At 51.9% G+C, this 21,712-nt stretch overlaps 1 protein-coding gene across 12 annotated transcripts in view; it reads right to left on the bottom strand.

The window, feature by feature from the left end:
- Positions 1–6,280: 6,280 nt before the first annotated feature.
- Positions 6,281–21,712, bottom strand: part of MSI2 (musashi RNA binding protein 2) — a 264,564-nt gene continuing 249,132 nt past the window's right edge. For 8 of the 12 annotated variants that reach the window (XM_075518401.1, XM_075518402.1, XM_075518397.1 and 5 more), the window contains 3 exons: positions 15,174–15,382; positions 13,357–13,434; positions 6,281–11,060 (listed from right to left, as the gene is read on the bottom strand). In XM_075518401.1, coding sequence (XP_075374516.1) covers positions 13,393–13,434; positions 15,174–15,382 — 251 coding nt within the window. In that variant the 3' untranslated portion in view covers positions 6,281–11,060; positions 13,357–13,392. The remainder of the gene's footprint in view (positions 11,061–13,356; positions 13,435–15,173; positions 15,383–21,712) is intronic. The other 4 variants (XM_075518400.1, XM_075518404.1, XM_075518406.1 and 1 more) reach the window with 2 other exon arrangements.

The raw sequence follows: 21,712 nt of genomic DNA, 5'->3' as shown, positions 1-21,712 counted from the left end.
TCAATTATTTTGCCTCTTGATTTTCTATGAAGCGGCCGCGATGCCGCGCCGCTGTGCTGATTGCTAATGGCAGAGCATTGTTCAGCGGCGTCTCCGAAGGCTTGGGGTGGAATACCTTCATCTCCCCACTTGCTATGGGCTGCATTTGGGACCTAGTTTTATTTTGATTGATGCAAACCGCAACGCGCAGGAGGCTGGGCAGAGCAGGCTTTTCACCGCCAGCTGCCGGGAGGACCCTCGGTTGGGCTCCGGGCTGCCGGTGCGGCAAAGGGCTACGGTTCTTTCTTGGCTCTCGCCGGGGCTGGGCTGAGTCGGTGACCTTCCTCTGTCCGACTACGAACGTCCGTGCTCCCGGGATGCTCCTGCCGCACGCGCGGATCGATAGGGCCAGCGCGGCACAAAGCGGAGAGGTTGCATTTACACAGCGTCACGACGATCGGTATTGACAGCTCGGACGCGCGTCCTTTGGACCGGCGTGTGCTGTCGGCGCCGGGTTATTAATGCCCCAGCGGCCGCGCGTGCCCTGAGCCCCGCGGTGCCGTGGGGGGGTCGCCGGCGGCTCGGGCCCGGTGCCCGGGCAGTGATGCTGAGCCCGGCCCCGGGTGCTGCCTCCCTTCAGCCTCTCAGCTCAGGCATCCTTCGAATGGGGGCTGTGTTACCCAGCCGCTGTCGGGCGGATAGGGACGGGGACACGTACGTGGCTCCGGCTCCACCGCGGGCGCTTGGGAGAATTTGGAGCCCGCAGCCCCAGTCTGAGGAGGAGCGAAATACTGCCTTGCTTCGAAGATGCAAAGCCCCGTATAAATCCTAAGCGGTTTTATTAGTGGCTCAAATGCACTGCAAGCTTTAAAAGGGCAAAAGTGCGTACTTTCTCATGCTTATTACTCTTGCTGGTGTTTACGTTGCGTCAGTGCCCGCAATTGTTAGGGGCTCTTTAGACGCCGGAGGTGACGCAGCCGGGCTGTGAAGGGGGCTGTGGGGCCAGCGTGCGGCTTTAGGGCCAGGGAGAGGGCACCGGTGGCCCGGCCGGGCTGGGGGACAGCGGGGAAGCGCTGGGACTGGCTGTGCAACGGGCACCTCTGTGAGACGGGGCTGGGGTGTCCCCTGTGCCCTGGCTCTGGAGGGAGGGGGTGAGCCAGCCTGCCGCGCACGCTCAATATTTTTTGATTCAAACCCGCTTGCTCCGAGGCACGGCCAAACAGACAGCTGCTTCAACCCACACAGGCAGGAAAACGTTTGCTTTCGTGACAAGCGGGCTTGAAAAAGTTGGGTGCAAAGACGCGGGGGGAGCCTGGGGCGCAGCATCCCCGTCGTGCAGCGGCGGCGGGGCGGGCGTGCAGGCTGGGTTCCTGCGCGGGGATTAAAGCCGGCGGACCTGAGGGGTGGGAGAAGCCCCGGTGCCACTGCCGGGGCTCCTGGGGCAGCCGGGAGGGCTGGGGAGCAGGGAGGGCTCTTTCGCTCGCAACACTTGGGAACACCCTTGGTGCAAAGCTGTCAGGGCAGGGAAGAAAAACCCCAAATCGGTAGGAAATGATGAGTTCAACCGGGCCCATTTTCAAAGCTGTCAGGAGCTGTGAGTGAAGCGCAGTCACCGGGAAGGAAAAGTCGTTTTAATTCAGACTCTTTTTGGAAAGCAGGGCCCGGTATGGGGCAGCTCCTGGTGCCATTTCCCGAGCAGAACAGAGTTTCACCTCCGAGAGAAGGGCCCGGCCGGGGGGGTCCCCCCCTCCGCCCCCTCCGCCCCCTCCGCCCCCCGCCACGGGCGCTGCCGGCTGCAGGAGCAGCTCTTCCCGCAGCCGGTCCCTGCGCCGGGGCGGCTGGCACGGCTGCTGCCCGCGAGGTGCCGACGGGCGGGCGGGAGAAGAGAGGAGGCTCGCGTTGTCCAATTTGCCAAACCACACGGTAGACTTCTTTAAATTACAGTGCAAGAAATAGCGGCGACGGCCTCGCTCTTTATTTTCCCATCGAGGGGCAGGCGGCAGCACCCTTCCCACCTCGCTTGTCCTCCTGAATCCCCGGCCAACGCCGCCTTGGTTTGCCGGCAGCCTGGAGCGGGGCACAGAGCTGTTATTACCCCTTGAAGTGCACGGCGGGGTTGGTTTGTCATTACAGGGCGTCCCTGGGACGTGGCCGGGACGGGAGGAGGGAGCCCGGGCAGCGCTGCCCTGGGCACGGGGATGTATCCCACAAAGCGCCGAGGAGGCAGCGAGGCCCAGAGCCCCCCCTTTGGCCGTGCAGCCCCCCCCCGGGTTTAATTTAAACTCCATCCGATCGCGTGCTTGCCACGTGAGAGCTCGTTAGGTCTCGGTCACTGCCGTGCTTCACACGAGGGGAAAAATCAAAGACTGAACGCTGGTGGGAAGCAAGGCCCTGCCGTGCCCCGAAGCGGCTGGGGGGGGGGCATCACCCCGAATCAGCCGGCGGTACCCACACAGGCACCCTGGCTTGGGGCGGCGGTGAAACCCCGCGGGTGCAGGCAGCGGGGCGAGCAGCCTGCTCCTGCCCCGGTGGGTGACTAATACGGCTCACCGTGCCCTTGCCTGTCCAGAAAACGACAAAGCGAAGGGTTTAGTCGCACGGGTTAAAAGCGGCCGGACTCCCTGGCTCTGCGGCCCCAGTTCCTGCCGCGCTGCCCTGGCATGGCTGAGCGCGGCGGGTGGGAGAGCCGCAGTGCGCCCGAGCCCCCCGGCATCACCCTAAATCCTGGGCAATTCGAGCCGCTGTTAGCGTTCGGAGAAGCTGCAAGTGATGATTCCACAATCGCGCCCGTCTCTCCGCGGCCGGCGCGAGACGGGGGGTCGTTCGGTTAATGCACGTTTCAGTCTTCATTGCCTTTTTAACTAGTTTTTAATCAGTAATTATTAGCGAGCGGGAGCGGTGCGCGGGCTCCTCTCGCCCTCTCCCCGGGCGAGTGCCACTCAATATGTCACGGCAATTAGCACCCAGCGGCGGCGGCGGGGCACGGGCTGGACACCGTCGCCGCCACCGGCCCCGCAGCGGGACCTCGGCTGGTCCCCGGGTGCCGCGGCTGCGGGGCCGCGCCGGCTGCTCCCGCAGAAAACGCAGGGGTGGACGGGAGCGCGCCCGAGCCCCGCCAGCCCCGCCGCGGTTTTGGTTGTTCCCGTCGGTAAGGTCGAGCTGGGCGCAGGGTTTGGAGACCTGGGCTCGCCGCCACCCTGGGACGAAGCGGCTTCAAGGACGGGGCTCTTCCACTCGTACCAAAAAGAAACTTTAATTTTCTTTGTTCGCCCTGCAGACAAGAAATTACCGAGCAGCGGATGCGAGCGGCAGACGCCAGCCCGGCCCGTGGGAGCTGGCGCTGCCGCTAATTACAGCCGCTGCCATGGAGGTAAATAGCAGGGAAATCAGCCTTCGACTGATTCAGAAATGAAGTCAAGTATCGGTGCCCTTTGCAAATAGCTAATGAATTACAAGTATCTCTCTATACACAGGAGCTGACATCACCTCATGACCAACTGAAAACCGCAGCCAGGCACCCTCGAGATGTAGAGCCTGCTGTCGTCGTTCATGCCTTATGATATTTGAAATAATTGCGTGCAGAATGGTATAAAGGGGGTTTTTTTTGGGGTGGGATTGTCATTACAATCAGGGGTTCAGTGCTCGGTGCTCTCGGCCGCGTGCTGGGTGGCATCCAGGCTCGCACCCGCCGCGGGGATCAGTACGCTGCGGAACAAACGAGCTTTAAAAGCCCTCTATTTTATTATTCTTTATTATTAATAATGAGGAGGCCCTTGTAAATAGCCATGAAAGGAAGTGCTTAAGCTCATAATTAATAAATGCTGGCTTGGTTTCTGCTGCCGAACTGCAGCCGCGAGATGCCTGATGGGGGATCTACGGCTCTGCCAAAACGGCGCAGGGTGCTGCCGTCTGCACCGCAGGGTAACGAACCCGGGAAATGTCACCCGCGTCCCCCGGACAGCGGGGACAGCCTCCTCTGCAGCGGGCTGTCCTGTCGCCGTGCCCCGTGCTGCAGGGTGGGGGGCCCTGGGGCAGGGCAGGGGACGGGGACGGGGACGGGGTGCGGGGGCTGGCCTGTCCCCGGGGGCCGCAGCCGGGGCTCCCCGGGCTCGGCGTGCCAGTGCCCGCCACATGGGCTACGCTGCAAAACCCCAAAGAGCCCCGGCTGCCCCTGAAACCCCTCGTTACGTCTCGGTCGTAGATGTTTGTGCCAGGAGGGAAAGGAAGTAAATCACATTTATATCCCTTGTTTTCCTTATCGGGGCACTAATTTGACAGGGAAGGGAAATTTTTGCTTATTTTACAACTCTGATTTTGGCTGCAATTTGATTTCAGTAGCTGGGAGGCGAACACAAAATCTTATTTTTATTCCAGAGTCGGTATAAAAATTTACATTTTGACACAGACCCCCGCTAACATTTCAGTGCAGCTATAGCGGGCCTCCGGGCTTTTCACAAACACATAACCCAACATATAATACACTCATAATTCACTAATGTTTGCTGAATGACAGGGTTAAGTGGCTGCTATTCCCGGCCTCCCACCACACTAATGTACTCCAGACCTGCGCTCCTTTTCTTCTGGATTGCAGTCAAATCGTTTCCTGCAGCCCTCGCAGTGGAAGCTCCTTCCACCCCGAATAAACACTACTTCCGAAATTATTTTCGTTTGTTTTTCTAATCTAATTTTCCCCTCGGTGCTCCACTAATCATCAATCCCATTAAGGGCTTGATGCGTTGACTGCTTTCCAGAGAGGAGCCCGTCCTGCGTCCCGCCGCGCGCTGACCTTCGCCGGCACGGTCCCGGCTGAGCCCCGGCGCCGCCGCCTCTCCGGGACCCCGCAGCGGGGCCGGACCCGCAGCCGATGCCCGTGGCGGTTTGTGGGTGCTGGCGGGGCCGGGACGTCCCCTCCGTCCCAGCCCAAACCCCCATCCCGACCTCCCGGCCGTGCCTGCGCCTGTGGGAACTTGCGTCATCCCGGGCGAAATAACGCGAATATTGAAGACGTAAAGGAGGCGGGGGGAAAGCTGGCTCCGCTCCCCTCCAAGAGCCAAAGTAAAACGTCCTCTGGTAAAAATATCTGAGCTGCGAAGAGGGTGCGAAGCCAGGCAACGCGCGTCGCCCCAACGAGAAAAACAACCAGCGAGCGCGTGCGCGGGGCCAAGGCGTTTATCCCACCGGACCGGGCACGCGCTGGCCCCGCCGCCCTTCCTGGGCGCGGGATTAGTGCTGGCAGGGCGCGGGCGAGCTCACGTCCCGGCTCGGCTGCCGTTTGCCACGGGGCCTGGGGCTCAGCCCGGGACGGGGAGGTCGGGGCTGGTTTTCCTCCTTCTCCCGTGTGAGGTTTTTGCTCTCCTCTCTGGGCAGCTCGGCGGCCTGGGGTTGGCCGCATCCAGTCCTCCCAGGTTGTAAAAGTCGCTCAGAAACCTTAAATCTAGGGAGGGGTGGGAGGAGGGTGAGCCGGGCTGGGAGACCCCCCCCCGCCCTTCACCGTGGCGTCTTGCCACGCGGCACAGCCTAAAAGCAGGTCTGTAGGGCAAACCATCGCAAACCATCTCCCTCCTCCTGCAGCCGCCCCCCCGAAGGCTGCTCTGGGCTGCACACGGACGGGTTTGCTGCTCTTCAGGGGAAATTCGATGGGACTTTTCCCTCCGAAGACGCGCTGCTCTGTGTCCCCAGCCAGCCGCTCCCTGCCCTCCACGGCAAGGTAAACCAGTCCCCAAAGGGAAAGCAAGGACAAAGCAGGTATGATTTTTTTTTCCCCTCAAGTATCTCTGTAAGAGACACCGAGATTGATAAATAGAGACGCCGATAGACGTCTAGATAGAAATATTTCTAAGCCACAGAGCGAAGCTCTTCCCTGCGTCAGGGCTGGCAGAGCTCCGCTCAGACGCGCGTTAGGAACGTGGGGTCGAGTGAAAGCCATTAAAAATGGTGACTCTTGTCGCTGATGCCCTTTACCTAATGTTTCCTGCGCCGCGTTATTTTTACGACGATCTGATGCACCCGCGGGGGACGGCAGCGTCGGCAGCAGCAGTACAGCAATGCTGCCACGTCCCCCTGAATTCGGGTTTTTCTCCAGGGAAATGCCAGGGGCAGGGATGCGATGCCAGAGAGGTGCCTGGCGGTGCACAGCACGAGGGACGAGACTTGGAGCACTGCGCAGGGGGACGGGGACGGGGACGGGGACGGGGACGCTGCAGCCCTCCCCAGGGCCAGCCCCCATGCAGGGGCTGCGCACCGGCCTCCCCCCCCCCCAGGAATAAGCATTTCACCCCCCGAATGAAAGGCACTCCACGGATCTGTTCAAAACAGTTTATTGTATTTTTTCGTCAGACAAACACATTGATTTCTGGACCACAGTAGAGGATGGAAACCTTTCACAAACTTATTTATTTGAAAATACAAATATAAAATTATACTTTCCACATCTGTGATGTGAGAGACCCCCATCCACATAGTATTTTACAACAGGGCTTTAGAAAGCCATACACAGAGACCTGAAAGATGCTTGATATATATAGATACATATATATATGTATATATATAAAAAAAAAGTCACTACCAAAGTTCTCATCAGTTCATACTAAAGTATAAAAGGAAGGGCTAGGCCTGCCACTGTGCCATAGTTTATTTAGGTACATTTATGACCACCTGAAATGCTTAGACTTGCATCCTAGTACTGATGGAGTTCAGACCTCGTACAACAGAGAATGACGGGGATTTGCTACCTACGACGGTCGACGCGACACACGAGCCCACGCGTGGTGTTACGAGTATGTACAGACCAGAGAGCCGGGCGCGGGGCGAGCCCTGCTTCCCCCCAGGCTGCCGGGGCTTCACCCTGCTGGGACACGGAGCTCTCTCGAGACAACACAGTCGGACTGTTTGGGAACCGAGAACCGATCACGAGGATTTACTTTCTCAAAATACTTTTTTTTTTTTTTTTTTTTTGGTAATTTTTATTACAGTATTAAAGTATTGCTTAGCTTACAGAATCTCCTCACGTAGTGTTCGCACACGGCAACGGGGTTGACTTGGATTCTGTACGTATGAAACTCTACAGTGTCTGTGCGCAGACCGGGATCTGCCGGTGTGTCTTCGATGCATCCTGTCTCTTCACCTTACACTAACTTCAGTTTTCTGTTTGAACTATTTCGCTTAAAAAAACAAACCAAACCACTAAAAAAAAGAATTCAGAAAATTCCACCCGAGAGACATTTCCATAGCATAAAAGACAGCTATGAGTTAGTGTTGTTTTTTTTTTTTTTTTTTTTTGTAAACAGTTTCATATGCAATATCATACATAACCATGGCTGGCCTTCAGTAAAAATGTAGTAAACTATATTGCTTTATTATTGATTATGTTGCATTGAGTGAATGGCAGAAACGAAACAGGAAGGTGACTGTGGCTGGAGTCGCTAGCCCTCATTCACACTACAGATGAAAACAGCATCCTAGGCTTCAGAGCAGGGAAGAAAAGAAATCCGAACACCTTTCAGGTCGTTATTACCAACAATTACCCAATGGTTTAACTAGCCTAGCAAGATGTGTAACATTCACCAGCGGTACGCTGCTGTACAATGGAAAAAAGAAACTTACAGCAAAGAGAGCCATGCTACCTTAAAGTCCAAGCTACAAATTCAACTTAAAATGAACATTTATGAAGTATACGAAACCAAAAAAATTAAAGGACAGATCGGGCTTCATTTTAATCAAGCCAATCACAAGTGACTTTTTCATTTTGAAGGGGGGAGGGCACCCCAGCTCTTGTGGCTTGCTACAACTCCTCGCAAAACGTCCCCGGCGCCTGGGACACGGCCCGTCCCTCCGCGCGGCCGGCGCGGTGCCAGGCGCTCCGGGCAGGGCCGAACCTGCCCGCGGCGCTGCCCACGCCGGCGCGGCGCGTTGGGTGCCCGTGTCGCACAACGAGGCGGAAATCTCTCTCTTTTTGGTCACGCCGGGGGTAGCGGGTCCGTATGAGATATTTGGAAAGAAAAGGGCAATATCCCTCGGAACGATCCTTCGCTCGCTGCGCTTGACTAAAACAAAGGTGGAGCTGAACCTTTGTGCTGAAAAATTTACAAAAAACCCCCAAACGAACGAACAAAGGAAAAAAAAAACCCTTCGAAATGGACTTCTAGATGAGTGGGGGACTAACGTGAACCTTAGTCTAGGTAGCCACATCAAAACATATCGGATTCCACGACATTTGTGCTATGGGCCACTGGGACTTCTCAAAAGGTATATAAACATCTAAAACATATTCACACAGATTAGCAATTTCTTCTGAGCATTCTTAAAAAAATATTTTTTTTTTCTCTTAGTAAAATCGTTTTAATATACCGTGCCTCCCTCTTTTAAAAAATAAATTAAAAAAATCCAGTTTTGCATATCTAGCATTAGCATTTAAGGTAGTATGGCACATCCCCTTTTCAAAGTCAAGGGTGGGGATCTACAAATGCCTTAGAGTTTGCCAGCATTTTTAACATTGTGAGACCTTTGGTTAGTTGAAACCGCATCAGATCAGCAAAAGAAAAAAAAAAAAAAGAGAAAAAAAACCAAAGAAAAGAGGAAAGAAAAAAAAAAAAGGAAAACCTTCCCAAAATTATTAGCATTTTTTTCTTAAATAAGAGAAAGTTCTATCCTTACTGGTCCTAAATCTGAATAACTACATCTAAATTTTTAACCTTAATTACGATACACCTACCAATATGTACTAGAAGAGGAAGAGAGAAAGAGGGGGGGAAAAATTCACTACACTAGCATCAGGACAGCACTCTTACAAGATAGCCATTTTATACACTATTAACATACAACAATGATCAACAAAGAATATTCTATGAGGTGACAGGGAATGGAGAGGAAAACCAACTGGTAGTACAGTACATCATCAACATTGACAAAATAGCAATAAAAAATTCCCTGACGGTACAGTGAATTTCAGGGAATTTGGTTTGTTGTTTTTTTTCGTTTTTATTTTTTAAAGAATTGTTTTATTTATTTTATTACTCGATCAAGTCTCAATATTTAAAAAGCGTCCAGCATTTTGCTTAAACCTGGTTGTTCTGAAATAAGAAAAAAACCTAAAATATTACATAAAAAGCATGATTCTTTTTTAAAAACAAGAAAAACAAGGTTTTCTCCTTTCGGTTAGCAGTATGGTGCCTTGTTTTTGTTAAAGATGCCTTGCTCTACCTTGTCTATTGAATGTCTACATTAGTCTACTTGTTAGTAAAATTTACAAAAATAGGAGTGCAGCAGCTCTTTTTAACAAATGTCGCATTCAGTGTCTTATACTGGCTGTACCTAAAGTACCAAATTTATAAACGTAACAATTTAAAAAAATATTAATAAAACTTGTCAATATTACGTTAAAAAAAGAAGAAATATATCCACACTACAGTATGTTCTTAATGCCACCTACCATGTTGTACTTCTAGTTTGCTGTTGCAGGCCTATTTACCAATATTAAAAAAATTAAATTAAAAAATATCCTTCATAAGTTTCCTCCCCCAACAGAGGACCATATATATAACAGCCAAATATTAAACATGTGCAAATAGGAAACTGTCAGTTTTTCCCCTACCAGTCACAGTGCAATGATGTTTTATACTTTATTTTTTTTTAAAATTCTGTTTACAACTACAATAAATTAAAATCTTCCGTTGCTTCTAGGGTGAAACTTGTAGCACTGAGGTATTCCCAAAAAAACAAAACAAACCAAAGTTGCTTTCCTAATTTGTTAACACAGAAAGTAATGGATAACACAGGTAACCATGCAAGCTGCGGAGCCGCTCCGCCTGCGGCGGGCGAGCGCGGCGGAGGGACCTCGCCTCCGCCCGGGCCGCGCAGGGCGCCCAGGGCAGCTGAAATGACTGGACAGCGAGTTGATCTAGTTGAAAACGACAACTAAAAACGAAATACAGGTGTGCTTTGAACCGTAAATGCGTTAAATAGGAGAACCGTAGCTTCTTTTTCAGTCTTGGGAAAAGCAGGTTGTAAATTAATAAAAAAAAAAAAAAAAATACCGCTAGACTGTTCCTTTGTAAGCTGTGCACGTCGGAGAGCGAAGATGCTGGTATGACGCTAGGAGAGCTGGGAGGTCTGCCTCGCCTACGGAGCAAGCCCAACAGGGCGTGCGTCGCCTAACTCCCGCGGGCCAGCGCCGGCAGTTGGTCAAAAAGTCTAAAACTTCCTTTTTTTTTTTCTTCCATTTTCATAGAGAAACTGCCTTAGGCTGACTCCATCACAAAAATAGGTTTGTATTTCTCTTTCTTAATAGTTTATATGTAGTTAATGGAATTGTATTTACAGTATTTTTTTTTTTTCTTTTTTTCAGAATTCACAATTTCAAAAAACCTTATATCACCTCTTTCAACAAAAAAAAGCACTTATAGAAAAAGGACGCACAAAAAGTTTGTAGTCCTTGCCTTATTGCCGAAAATAGATAGAATTAGGTTAACGAAGACGCCACAAACGAAAAGAAGGGCCAGAGAACCCGCCGCTCCCCCGCGCCCCGCGAGGCCGCCCCCAAACCGCGCCCGCCGCCGGCTCTGCTCCCCGCCAGCCTCGGCGGCTGCAGAGCCGGTGCCAGCGGCTGAGCCTCCTGTCACCATCTCAGCATCCTTGAAGCAACAACGACTACGTAAAACAGAAGGGAGGAGGAGGGGAGGGGGGAAAGAGAAACGAAAGAAACCCCTTAATATAAACAGTTACGCTATGGTTAGGCTCTCGCTAGATACACAAAGAATTAGAACTACGTGGCTACGAGACTATGTCAAAACGCTACGAAAAAATGTGGTTTGGAGAGGTTTAAAAAGAGGGGGGGGAACCCATCAAGAAAATAAAACGAACGAGAAATGGATTTTATATACATACTTTTAAAAGCTGTTGTTTTTATAGTACAGCAGATTCATGAGATGATGAGAGAGATTTTAAACAACCTAAGTCCATCGAGTGCCACCTCCAGTTTGTTTGCGTTATCGGTGATGATGTAGTGCTCAAAGTCTGATGAGATCACCCAAACATGGGCCCGTTCAGAAACTGCGCCCCGTCTTGCCCGGACATCCAGAGAGACTCTGCGGGGAGGAGAAGACAGAGACAGGACACGGAGGAGGGTGAGAGCCAACCGAGGGCGACGGGGATTTTCAGCAAAAACCGCCAAGTGTTTGCAAACGCTGTGCAAAGCCGCAGCGTGCTCTGATCCGCACCGAGGGTGACCCCGGAGGGACGCGGCCGAAACGCAGAGGCATTCCCGGGACTGCCGCCGCGGGAGAGCGTCTTTAACGTTAAATTTACTGCTCTTGCTTTCCGGCTCCGTCCCCGCGGAAAGCGGCCTGCCAGCTAAGCCTGGACTGCCGGCAGGCAGTGCCTTCCCCGGCAGGCTGGGGTTAGCTGTGCGCCAGTCGGGTTTAGGAACGATAAAATGCGACTTGATATATCGGAAGGACAAAAAGCGTTCCTCGGGCATCTGCTACGCCAGGAATTTACAAGGCTTCGGTGAAATGATTTTTTTCTAAAGGCACGGCTAAAGTACTTGAGAGGTAACAACTTTTACACGGGCGCGCTGCAGCGGCGATGATTTATTTTATAACGGAGGCTTCAGCTTCTAATGCTGCGTTCCTGCCGGTGCTTAGTGTTGAGGTGGGAATAAATATTAGGGGACCGGTTCTGCAGGCGGCCGCTCGCAGGGCGGGCTGCGGCGAGGCAGGCCCCCTGCTCGCGCACTTTTGGGGGTGACCTCCAAAACCCATCCCCAGAGGGGCGAGGTCCCGCCGCGGCCCGCAGGAACGGCCGGTCCCCGCCCTGGGGACCCGCGGCTCGGCCAAAGTCATCCTCTGCGGCCGCGTCCTGCCCCGGGAGCGGGGGCGGCCGGGGCGGGCGAGGGACCAGACGCCCGGGGCTGCGCCGCCGCAATAAAAACGTCAAACTCAGCGGTCCTTGCGGAGTTAATAATAAGGCTCATTTCCTCCTCTCAAAATCTATTTTAATTAGTAATGAGCAACATTAAAAGCACTTTCTGTTTTTAAGTCATTAATGGTTTGAGCCTTAATACTGGCCAGTAAATGACGGCTACAGTTTGATGTGTTGTGGTAAGTGTAAAATGATTACAATACATTAATCTGATGAACGCTGCCTTCATTGCAGCGTTATTAGCGTGAATTACGACGTTCTGCTTCGGTCTGCAGCCAGCGCTGTGCGCCGCCTCGTTATTACCGAGGCCGACGGCCCAGAAAACGTGAAGGATTCTGACAAACTGATCTGCGAACGTACACTGATCTATGCAGAGAAGAACTGGGATTAAAGCAAGAGTGCCCATGCCACTTTTTTCTTCCCCATAAAAAATACTACTTGGTGGAGCAAATCAATTGGCGGGAACAATTTCAGGTAATCTTGGGTGTAGGTGGGTAGATGAAGAGTAAATAGAAAACCTCTTTATCCACTAGTATTTAGGTATAAATCTATTTTTATATAATTTAAAGCCTCCAAACATTTTCTACAGTTCCCAGCCCCTTGACTAACTGTAATTCTAATTTCATACACCGATTTTGAATGCAAAACACGTGACATTGGTCAGGTTGTGCTGGGCAGAAGGCAGAGAAATAAAATCTGTCGCATCCATTACATTTGTCTGTATGGACTAAGAGCTCTAGAGGTAAACCTGCGCCATTTAAGGGGGGTAACTTCTGTTTTTCACTGACTGACTTTTTTAATCTACTCTGTTCTCGATGTAAGAATATTTGTTTGAAAAGATGAATATGCCAAAGGCCAAAAAAAAAATAAAAAAATTAAACATTTAATTAACTTGAGCTTAGTTCAAAGGGTAGGAAACTGGCAGCGATCCAAGGATGCATTACTCAGGTAATGTCTTTAATTTAATTTGCTTAGGTTTAATTTTTTTTTAATCTTGATAATTGCTCTATGGTTACTAGTTACAATGTTATCTTTTAGCTGTAATATTTGGTACAGCACTTAATTAAGAATGATGGCTTCTCTGTAATAAAGCAGTGGGGCTCGTCTATTTTTAGCGCGGTGCATTGGTAGCGGATCCGTAATCCCCATCGGGATGCTCGCAGCTGGCCCCTGCTCGTTTCCCCGCAGGTTTCTGGGAGCGCTGGGTTTTCTGCGGGGTTTTTGACTCTCCAAATCATTGCGCCAGTGTCATGAACACGAAAACGTCACTTTTGGGGGGCTGAGCTCCCGATCTGCCTTCCAGTTTCCAACCCGTGCGACTGATTTGAGTAACATAAATCACAGAAAGGAATGATTAAAGGCCAAGGAAAGACGAAATGAAGATAAAAAATTGTTCACTTAAAGTAAATATAGGGGAGATGGTAGTTTAGCACAAAGTACAAATGGTATATACTGTAATACCTCCAAGTGAGATGGCAACCAACCATGTGTAACGTTTCAATGGTATCCATTTGTAAAAGCCGTTGCAATCAAAGGTCCCTAAAATTGTACAATTGTTAAGTTCATCAGTGCTCTATACACGGGAACAGATGATTATTAATTTTGGCAAGAAATTATCAAAGGACTTGAAAGACTGTGTTGCCAGCATGAATAGGTATTCCCGAGAGCTGTTCTGGTCACCAGTGGCTCGGTGTGCTGAACCCTACCGTTACCTTTCCGAGACCATAATCTTCTCATTCCCCCGGTTGCAAAAATACGCTTTGGGTTTTCCCTTCTTTAGTTTTAAACCAGGGTTAGTAAATGGACAGTGTTAAATAAATATATATGTAAAAAAGGCTACGGGATTCTTTGCGGTTATGGGGGGAAATTAAGAGGCTGCCAATCTGCGAGTCAAGTGCAAAACCGCTCTTTGGAGAAGTGTTAGTGCAGACAAATCCGGATACCCAGGCTTGTACCTCGTATCCTGTTACGCGGAAAATCGGGATGTTGCTGAGGCCAAAGTGCCCAAGTTTTCAAGAACAAACAGGTCTTTTTCTTTAGGTGAAAAATGGAAATAAGAGGTGTTGTAAGTGGTGAGAGATGGCAGTTTCAACTGATGTAGCTCTTAGCAGAGCAATAATATTCCGTGTTTGGTACCAGAATTGATCCGAAGGGATTGAAAGTCCCTGGCGTGACCGCGGGAGGGGCAGGACCAGGACAGGAATTGAGCACGAGGGCACAAACGGAGGCAGCGGGGTTTTTTTGTCTTTCTGGGTACTGGTTGCTTATGCAATAAAAATATCACAATTTCAGGAACTTTGTCTGCACTATGCTCCCGCTCCCCCCACTCATCCAATCTGGTCAAAGAGTGAGGTTCTCTGCCGAGTCTGAGGGAAGCCCTCCGTACTCGGACACGTGTGCCATACAAGAGGAAAAAAAATCAAATTGTTTTACTAAAAAAAAGGGAAACAACTTCAGTTGCAGTTTCTCTGTTCGGGAGACTGACAGCCACCAAAGAGGTCCAACCACATTCATGCTAACACACACAGAGGTAAACCAGTGCGATCTGAAAAACAGCATGCAGCTTTGTTAAGCAAATCTCCGTTGCCCGTAATTAGTGAGATTGCAGACCCACGCGGCATTAAAGAATTACTTTTCCAATGACCTGACGACAAACTAGAAGCGACTTGCTTGTAACCTGCAGATTTTAAGGACTGTGGGTGACGTCGCACCCAGCTGGAAGTGACCCAGGGGGTCAGCAAAAGCCAGCGTCCACCCCCGCTCCGCAGGGGTGCTGCCGGTACAGGGACGGGCGGTGGGGAGCGGGCCGGCCCCGCGGCCAGCGTGGCCGTGGGCAACCCTGGGTCCCGCCGGCTGAATTAATGAGCCACCTTCTCCTCTTTGAGGCGGGAGCAGGCACTGCTGCACTGTCTGCAAACGGGCGCATTAGCCGGGACGGGAGGTTGGGCTGGTATAAAGCCCGTATACCTAAGCAGAAACTTTAAAGCCCGTCATTATGAAGCATCTCCTTTTGAAACGCGTCAGGTCTGGACCGCAGAAGGCACCAGACAAGCGTTGCCAGCCGAGCTGGTGGCTGGAGCGGCACGCCGGGCAGCCCCAGCATTTGGGCAGAGCTCTGGCAGGCTACGGCAGCAAGGCGCTACGCTCGCCGTCAGGTCATAATTAACAAAAAACCCAACGTAACCCCCCCCCCCGTCGTTAAACAACGACCCCCCCCCCCCCCCCCCCGACCGAGAAACAGGGGCCGCGGCTCCGGTGCCGGCGCGCGCGGTACTTACGGCGATCCCGTGGCCGAAGCCGGAGCCCGGCTGCGGGCTGGCGGCGCTTATGTAGTTACCCACGCCGGAGTCCTGGCTGGCCGTGCCGTAGAGGTCCGCGACGGGCCCTGGGCTGTTGGCCCCGGGGAAGCCTCCGGGTCGGGCTGGGTTGGAGCCTGCCGGGGAAGCGGGTGCGCCAAAATTCGGTTGAGCACTGTAGCTATTCAAGACTGGTGTGCAGAGAATAAAGCTGGGTATGAGGCCAGACGCCGGGCATGCACCGTTATTACAAAGCCAAACACCAGAATAAACAGCCTAGGCCCAACTTCTAACACTTAACCAAGGCCATGCGATAGGAGAGCAAGTACTGGGTAAGAGTCAGCCCGAACTACTACGAAGCTTAGAGCTCCAAAAATATAGATATGGATATATATAAAAAAAAAAGAACAATCATTCAACACACTACTGCAACCAGAGACTGGAGGTGCTCATTTTCACCAAATTATCACAAAATATAATAGATATTTTTCAACATCTGACTTGATGCTCATGCAGTAGTAACAAGTTCTCTAGGTCTGGGCACGCCGAGACAGCATTCACATCCCATGCAAACTACAAAGGAACTAGTTTGAGACTACACATTGTGGTAATATTGATATTAAAATGTTGACAGCAAATAACTTCAATCGCATCTAGTGAAATCGTTTTTGGATCCATTCGATACTTTTGAAAAAAACCCGCCCTTTTAAATCAGTAAGCTGTAGAAATAGTTCAATAGTTGATTTTTGTTCTCTTTAAATGGTATGGAATGGAACAGTTTGGATTTTTTTTTTTAATATGACCAAGGAGAGTGTTGTTTTATTTATTTTTTTTCCTTTTGATTTGGAGAGCGAAGACCTACCTTCGTCTCCAAAACCATGCTTGGGACATCAACCAAAATTAAACAAATAAATAAAGATCAAAAGCAAAAAAGAATTCCAGAGGGTGTATGACAACTCACCTCCTAATGTGGAAGTAAAAGAAAATTTTATTTTTTTCCTCCCTTTATATTTTTTTTTGAGACAGAAAAAACAATGTAAATAAGAATGATACTAAAGAATAAATTTAGATTTTAAAGCATGTTAGATGATCAGGCTTCTGGCATTTCTCACAGTTGCTCTTGGATGTAGAATTTATGAGTAAGAGGTTTCAATGCAAAAGAAAAGTTAGCGGACTAGGAGGAGCTGGATGGAAATGGCTTGCGGGAAGCTGGAGCTACACCTGAGCGGCACCTGCAAGGTCCTTTGGGAGCAGACGGAGCCTCGCCTGCCCGCACCGGGACGCCCGACTAGTCTCTCACCGCATCCCCGCCACGTGCAGGCACCGGCAGCGCCGAGACGCACGCTGCGAACGGCCAGCGGCTGGCCTTGAGCCGCCCGGTTACTCGGGCCGAGCACGCTGCCGCAAACACGCCTGGGGACGGGACAAGTCCCGCGGCGGTGACGAACGCCGCGGTGAGGAACGCCGCGGCCCTCCCTGCGAGGCCCCCAGCCGGGAGCCCCCGCCGGGCTCCGCAGGTACCCGTACAACCGGGCACCCGACCCGCGGCAGAGCCCATCGCCTCCGGTCTGAGGCTGCGCCAAGATTTCCTCAGCCTTTTCCTCCGGCTGCAACTTCCCGCGTATCTTCATTAAGCACTAAAAAGGGTTTATAAAGTTTGATAGCCTGCAATAACCCTCTGCCGCTAGCCCGCGGGTCACAGCCGCGCCGACCGACTGCAGGGTTGTACCGGGGATGGAAACCAGCCTGGGAAAGAGCCCTGCTCTCCCGGCAAGGGAGGCCGTACGGGGGCTGCAGTGGGCGCAGCCTGGGCTTGCTGCCGGGCCACCACCTCGCCCGCCCCGGCCCCGGCCCCGGCCCCCCGCCCCGCCACCCCAAGAGGTCCCCATTTTCCAAATGAATGAATGAACTGGTCAAAAAAAGTCAACCCGGCGGCTGCCGGCTCCGCAATGACAGGAAAGTAAATTTTACAAAATAAATGTTTTAATGCAGCTCTGAACTAGTAGCAGGGGAAAGTAAGTAGGACATCTAAGCTAGCAAGTTAAAAGAAAGAAGGCAGGAGAGAGTAAACAGATTTTGGAATTCACTGGCAAACAAAGCGCCTTTTTTTATTATTAAAGATTAAATGTCAAGATAACATTTGGCCTTCTCACTCATGAAGAAAAATATCCAGCTGAGATGTTCAAAAGCCCTTTATTACTATAAGCTAGCACTTTTTTTCCCCCTTTTCTTCCTTCTGGTTCAATAAAATGGATGCAAGTTCTACTGCCAAGTCACACAGAAAACTCAGCTGGCCGGTCTGAGCCAAGGCAGGAGCGCGGCAGAGGGGCGCGGCGCGGCGCGGCAAGGGGAGCCTCTTCGGAACACACCCTTGCGAACCCCCCGGCAGCGCCAGGAAAGCCCATGGCACCGCCCCGGGGCCAGGAGCAGGGACCGGCCTCGGCCCCAGGCAACTGCCCACGCCACGTCCCGAGTCACCCATCACCGCATCCACCGTGAGGAGGAGCAGCAGATGCCACGTGCTGATGAGCCGTGGCGATGCGGTGGCTAACAGGACAGACGGACGTACAGCGTGGCATCCGGAGGGAGTTCTGCGGCATTAACGCGCAACCACAGAACCGTGCACGGGTGACAAGGGGACGTGCTTTGCCGTGTCCCGAAACCTTGCAAAGAGAACGGCAAACGGAGCCCGAGGAGCCATGGAGAGAAGCTCTGTCCCCCCAAACATCCCACCCCGGCCACTGTCATTTACATCGCTAAGAAGACTGGAAACACCGGCTTTCATACATGCGGAAAGAGCTGGCAACTGGTTATTCAAACGTCCTTCTGGTTGTGAGTGTGTAATGTAAGAAAAAGGTAATTTTCTCTCCACTGAACATCAGCTGAATACTCACAGGAGTGAGTAGCCAAAAGCGTGCCTGCCGCTCCATCGCCCGGGAACTGCCGCGCGGAGGCTGGGGATGCCCCGGCACCGCTCTGCGCCGCCTGGAAAACTGCACAGGAAGGGCTGGAAGCTTTTACAGAGACAGCACTTTGCTCCAGACCCAATAAATGGAATAGAAAAGCTCTCATAATGACTAGGAGGCTAAGCGCTCCTCAGAAAGCCGTATTTTAACGATTCACTCAGCCACGGTGAGTTGCTAAATATTTGTCTTCCTACAATAGCTGCACATAAGCTCACCTGGAGCCGGAGGCACTTTTACCGTCGCTTTGAAACAACAGCAAAGGGACCTTGAACGACTTTCCCAACATGCAGAATGTGATGCGTTCTGGTAAGAAATATCTGGAAACAAATTTGTTTTACACAAACCTGGAATAATCTGAGATTAAAATGAAGCAGAAAGAAACCTCCCCCAAATCCTCCAGACTCTGGATACTGTTTCAGTCCTCAAAGAAAAATTCAGGCTCCTTGGAGACACGTATCTTTATGACAAAGTTCCCGATGCCGGCTCAGTCGCCGGAGGAAGCAGAAGCTGTCCTCGGCGCTGTGAGCACTAAGATGAATGCCTTGCAGGCTGGAAGGAATCTGAGACTTTCCCCCAGCCACTGACATCCTGCGGTCAGAATGGGAAATAATGAAGGGCAGAAGTTCGGAAGCGTGCCGCTGAAAAACCGGCAGGGGATTACGGTGTCCGAGGAGAGGGGAGGGAACCACCGACCATGTCTTGATGCCAGTCAGCGGAGACCAGGAGCAAAGCCCGACCCGTCGCCCGGTCCAGGCAGAGGTACTGGCTGAGCTGACCAAGGGTCTCCTGACTTTGATTTACCAGGAGGACCTGGCTGACCGATCCAGCATTGCCTGGGGGTTGGCAGGGCCATCTCCTCCCGTTCCAAGGACTGCCAGCACTCAGGGAGACCTGGTAGTCAAAAGTGCCCATTTCCAACATGCTCTGAAAGGTTCAGGTCCAATTTACCAACCAATTGCACAGGAAACCATCCTGCACCGGACATTTTCATAGCTCTGAGACTGCGGCTAAGTGCCTCCAACTCAAGGGCTTCCTCTGCACATAATTTACAATCCCAAGTGTCACCAGGAAGCCCTGTGATAGATCAAGGTCAGGAGAGATGTGGAAAAGATCAGATGTGTCTGTAAGTCAGAACTAACCAACTTCTATCTTCTTCAGCCCCAACCATCCCCCCCTCTCTGGGTTACCGGAGCTCCTTCCTACGCCTGTGGAGATCAAGAGACGGCAGCCAAGAGATGTGGCAGTGGTGGGAACAAGGAAGTTTAATGTAGCGTTCGCTTCACTTCGAATTTGCTGTGATATTTCTTACGGAAAAGGCTCTGAGCCAGTGGATTTTGATCAGCAAGTGAACGTTTGCCTGCAGGCCAGAGGAACAGGCTTTGGGGAGCCTCGGCTCCACCCTGCCCGTGGTGGCTTGGGGAGCGCTGAAAAGCGACGAGGGAAAGCGAGATGGGGCATGAGATGCTGAAGCAAATGTGGGTTCATAAAGCAGCCCCAGAACAGGCGTTTTTTTAATGCAGAGTGTTGGCGATGGTGGAGTTGGGATCTGCTGCCCACGGCTGGCACAGCGAGAGCCGGACCTTGTCTGAAGGGATGGCTGGGAGAGCCAGGACAAACACCAGTGCTGTCTCCATCTCCCAGAGGCGACGGGAAGAGACAGAGGATTGCCGACATGGCCAGAACCGGATAAAAGGACCTTAGACCCGGTGCCTTGCCACAAACCACTGCCAGCATTGAGGATTTACAGCGTTAGGTTTTGCTGTTCCTGCGTGGACACGGTGAAGCCAGGGCTTGCTGCACTTCCCTGCTGCAGCGCCTGCCTGCACCGGGGCCTCGTCTCAGGGACGTGTTTGGTGCAGCCACGCACGTTGCGTTCACCTCTGCCCAAGCTGAGTCTCCTCAAAGGAGAATCCACTGAAAGTCTTTCTGCTAAAATAAATACGGAGAGAATTTTAAAACCCATCCGTAACCTCAAGACAGTGCTTCAATGGGCAAGGCTGTATTATTACTAACTCATCCGGGCATCCTTTAGCAGAGCCATCTTTATCCACATTTAACACGCGTGTTAAGATGCTTCTCAGTGCAACGTTCAGGCCACGAGTGATTTACGGCAAGGAGCCGAGAGCTGGAGCCCGACACGCACCTGGCGGCCCAGGTCCACGCAGAGGCAGGAGGCTCGGCGCTTCGAAATGCTCTGCTGGGAGCCGGGCTGGAGCTGGAGCTCGCTTATCAAGTGCCTCCTCCCGCAAACTGCCATGTTAACACAGACCCTGCTCGTACATTAATCCGCCTTCAACAAGAAAGGTCACCGCTGAAAGATAAACTCTCCTTCGATGAACTCTTGAGAAATTTCTAAGTCAGGATTCATTATGACATTTGCCTTAGCGAAGGGCGTATTACACTAACGAGGATCCAAACGCCTCGCTGCGGGGGCGGAGAGGGCAGCTGGGTAAAGCACAACAAGTCGGATGCTGAAATTCCACCCAAATAAACTCAGTTCAGCCATGAACGATGAAGGGAAAGAGGGAGGGAAAGGGAGAAGAAATGTAAGGGTTTGGACATTACTGTCCTACAAGAACTTGTGTGGTACCGGGCTGATGATCTTAGGGCCTAGTAAGTTAGACCCGATGACAAAGCAACACTTCTAAGCGCCACTAAAGCACGTTGTATTTCGAAGGAAACAAACCAGGTGAAATACGTACAGAGGTGTGAGACAGGCACTGCACGGGGATCGCCGCGCCCCGCACACAGCCCCCACGGGGCCTTCGGTGACTCCTCCCTCTCCTACGGCACCAAACCCCAAAAACTTAAACCCCATCGCGGGGGGGGGGGACTGGCTCCTACAGCAGTCTCTTCACCGTTAACTACTGTGGTTTTGCTTTTTTTTTTAACACATAACAAAGCTGAGTATTTCAAAAGCAAAAAAAAAAAAAAAAGAGAGGTGAAGAACAGTGCAAAACGCAGTTAGGGAAACTCGTGGCTGCCTTCCCAGCCACGGTGCGCAGGCAAGGAAAACCTCGCGTTTGAAAGAAACCACCACATGATTTACTGGGTTTCCTCTTTGAGAAGAGGCAGGATACTTCGGGATGAGATATAGTGCCCCATTATCACAGCCAGAAATACATTTTGCACTTGAGAGAGCAGCTGAGAGCAGAACGGAGACGGCTGGAGCCACCCCAGCTTCTCCCCATCCGCAGGCACCCACGTCCCCCTCCTGCACCCCGCAGAGACACGTCTGCGGGTAACGCCGGGACCCCATGGCCGCATGCGCTCGCCCAAAGTGTGTGTCGGTCGGTACTAAACCAATGCTTCTGGAGACCCGTCTAAGGACACGCGATCGCCGCCTGCACCTCCCGGAGAGGGCTCCTTAGCCCTGGGCAACAGTTCAATTCACGTGGGCGAGCAGCTCTGCAGTTACTTCTGGCACGGCTGGAGGCAGAACCCAGCCACAGGCTGGCCGCCTTCTGACGGAGGTGCTCCTCAGAAAGCAGAGCCCATTGTCTAACACCCCATGGGGAACACGGCGACATGGATAAAGAAAAAGAAAAGAAAAGA

This window comes from Mycteria americana, chromosome 15 (assembly GCF_035582795.1).
Source record: "Mycteria americana isolate JAX WOST 10 ecotype Jacksonville Zoo and Gardens chromosome 15, USCA_MyAme_1.0, whole genome shotgun sequence".
Classification (NCBI taxonomy): domain Eukaryota; kingdom Metazoa; phylum Chordata; class Aves; order Ciconiiformes; family Ciconiidae; genus Mycteria; species Mycteria americana.
The sequence above is the reverse complement of the archived record's forward strand: the minus strand, read 5'-3'. Positions and strand labels throughout refer to the sequence as shown.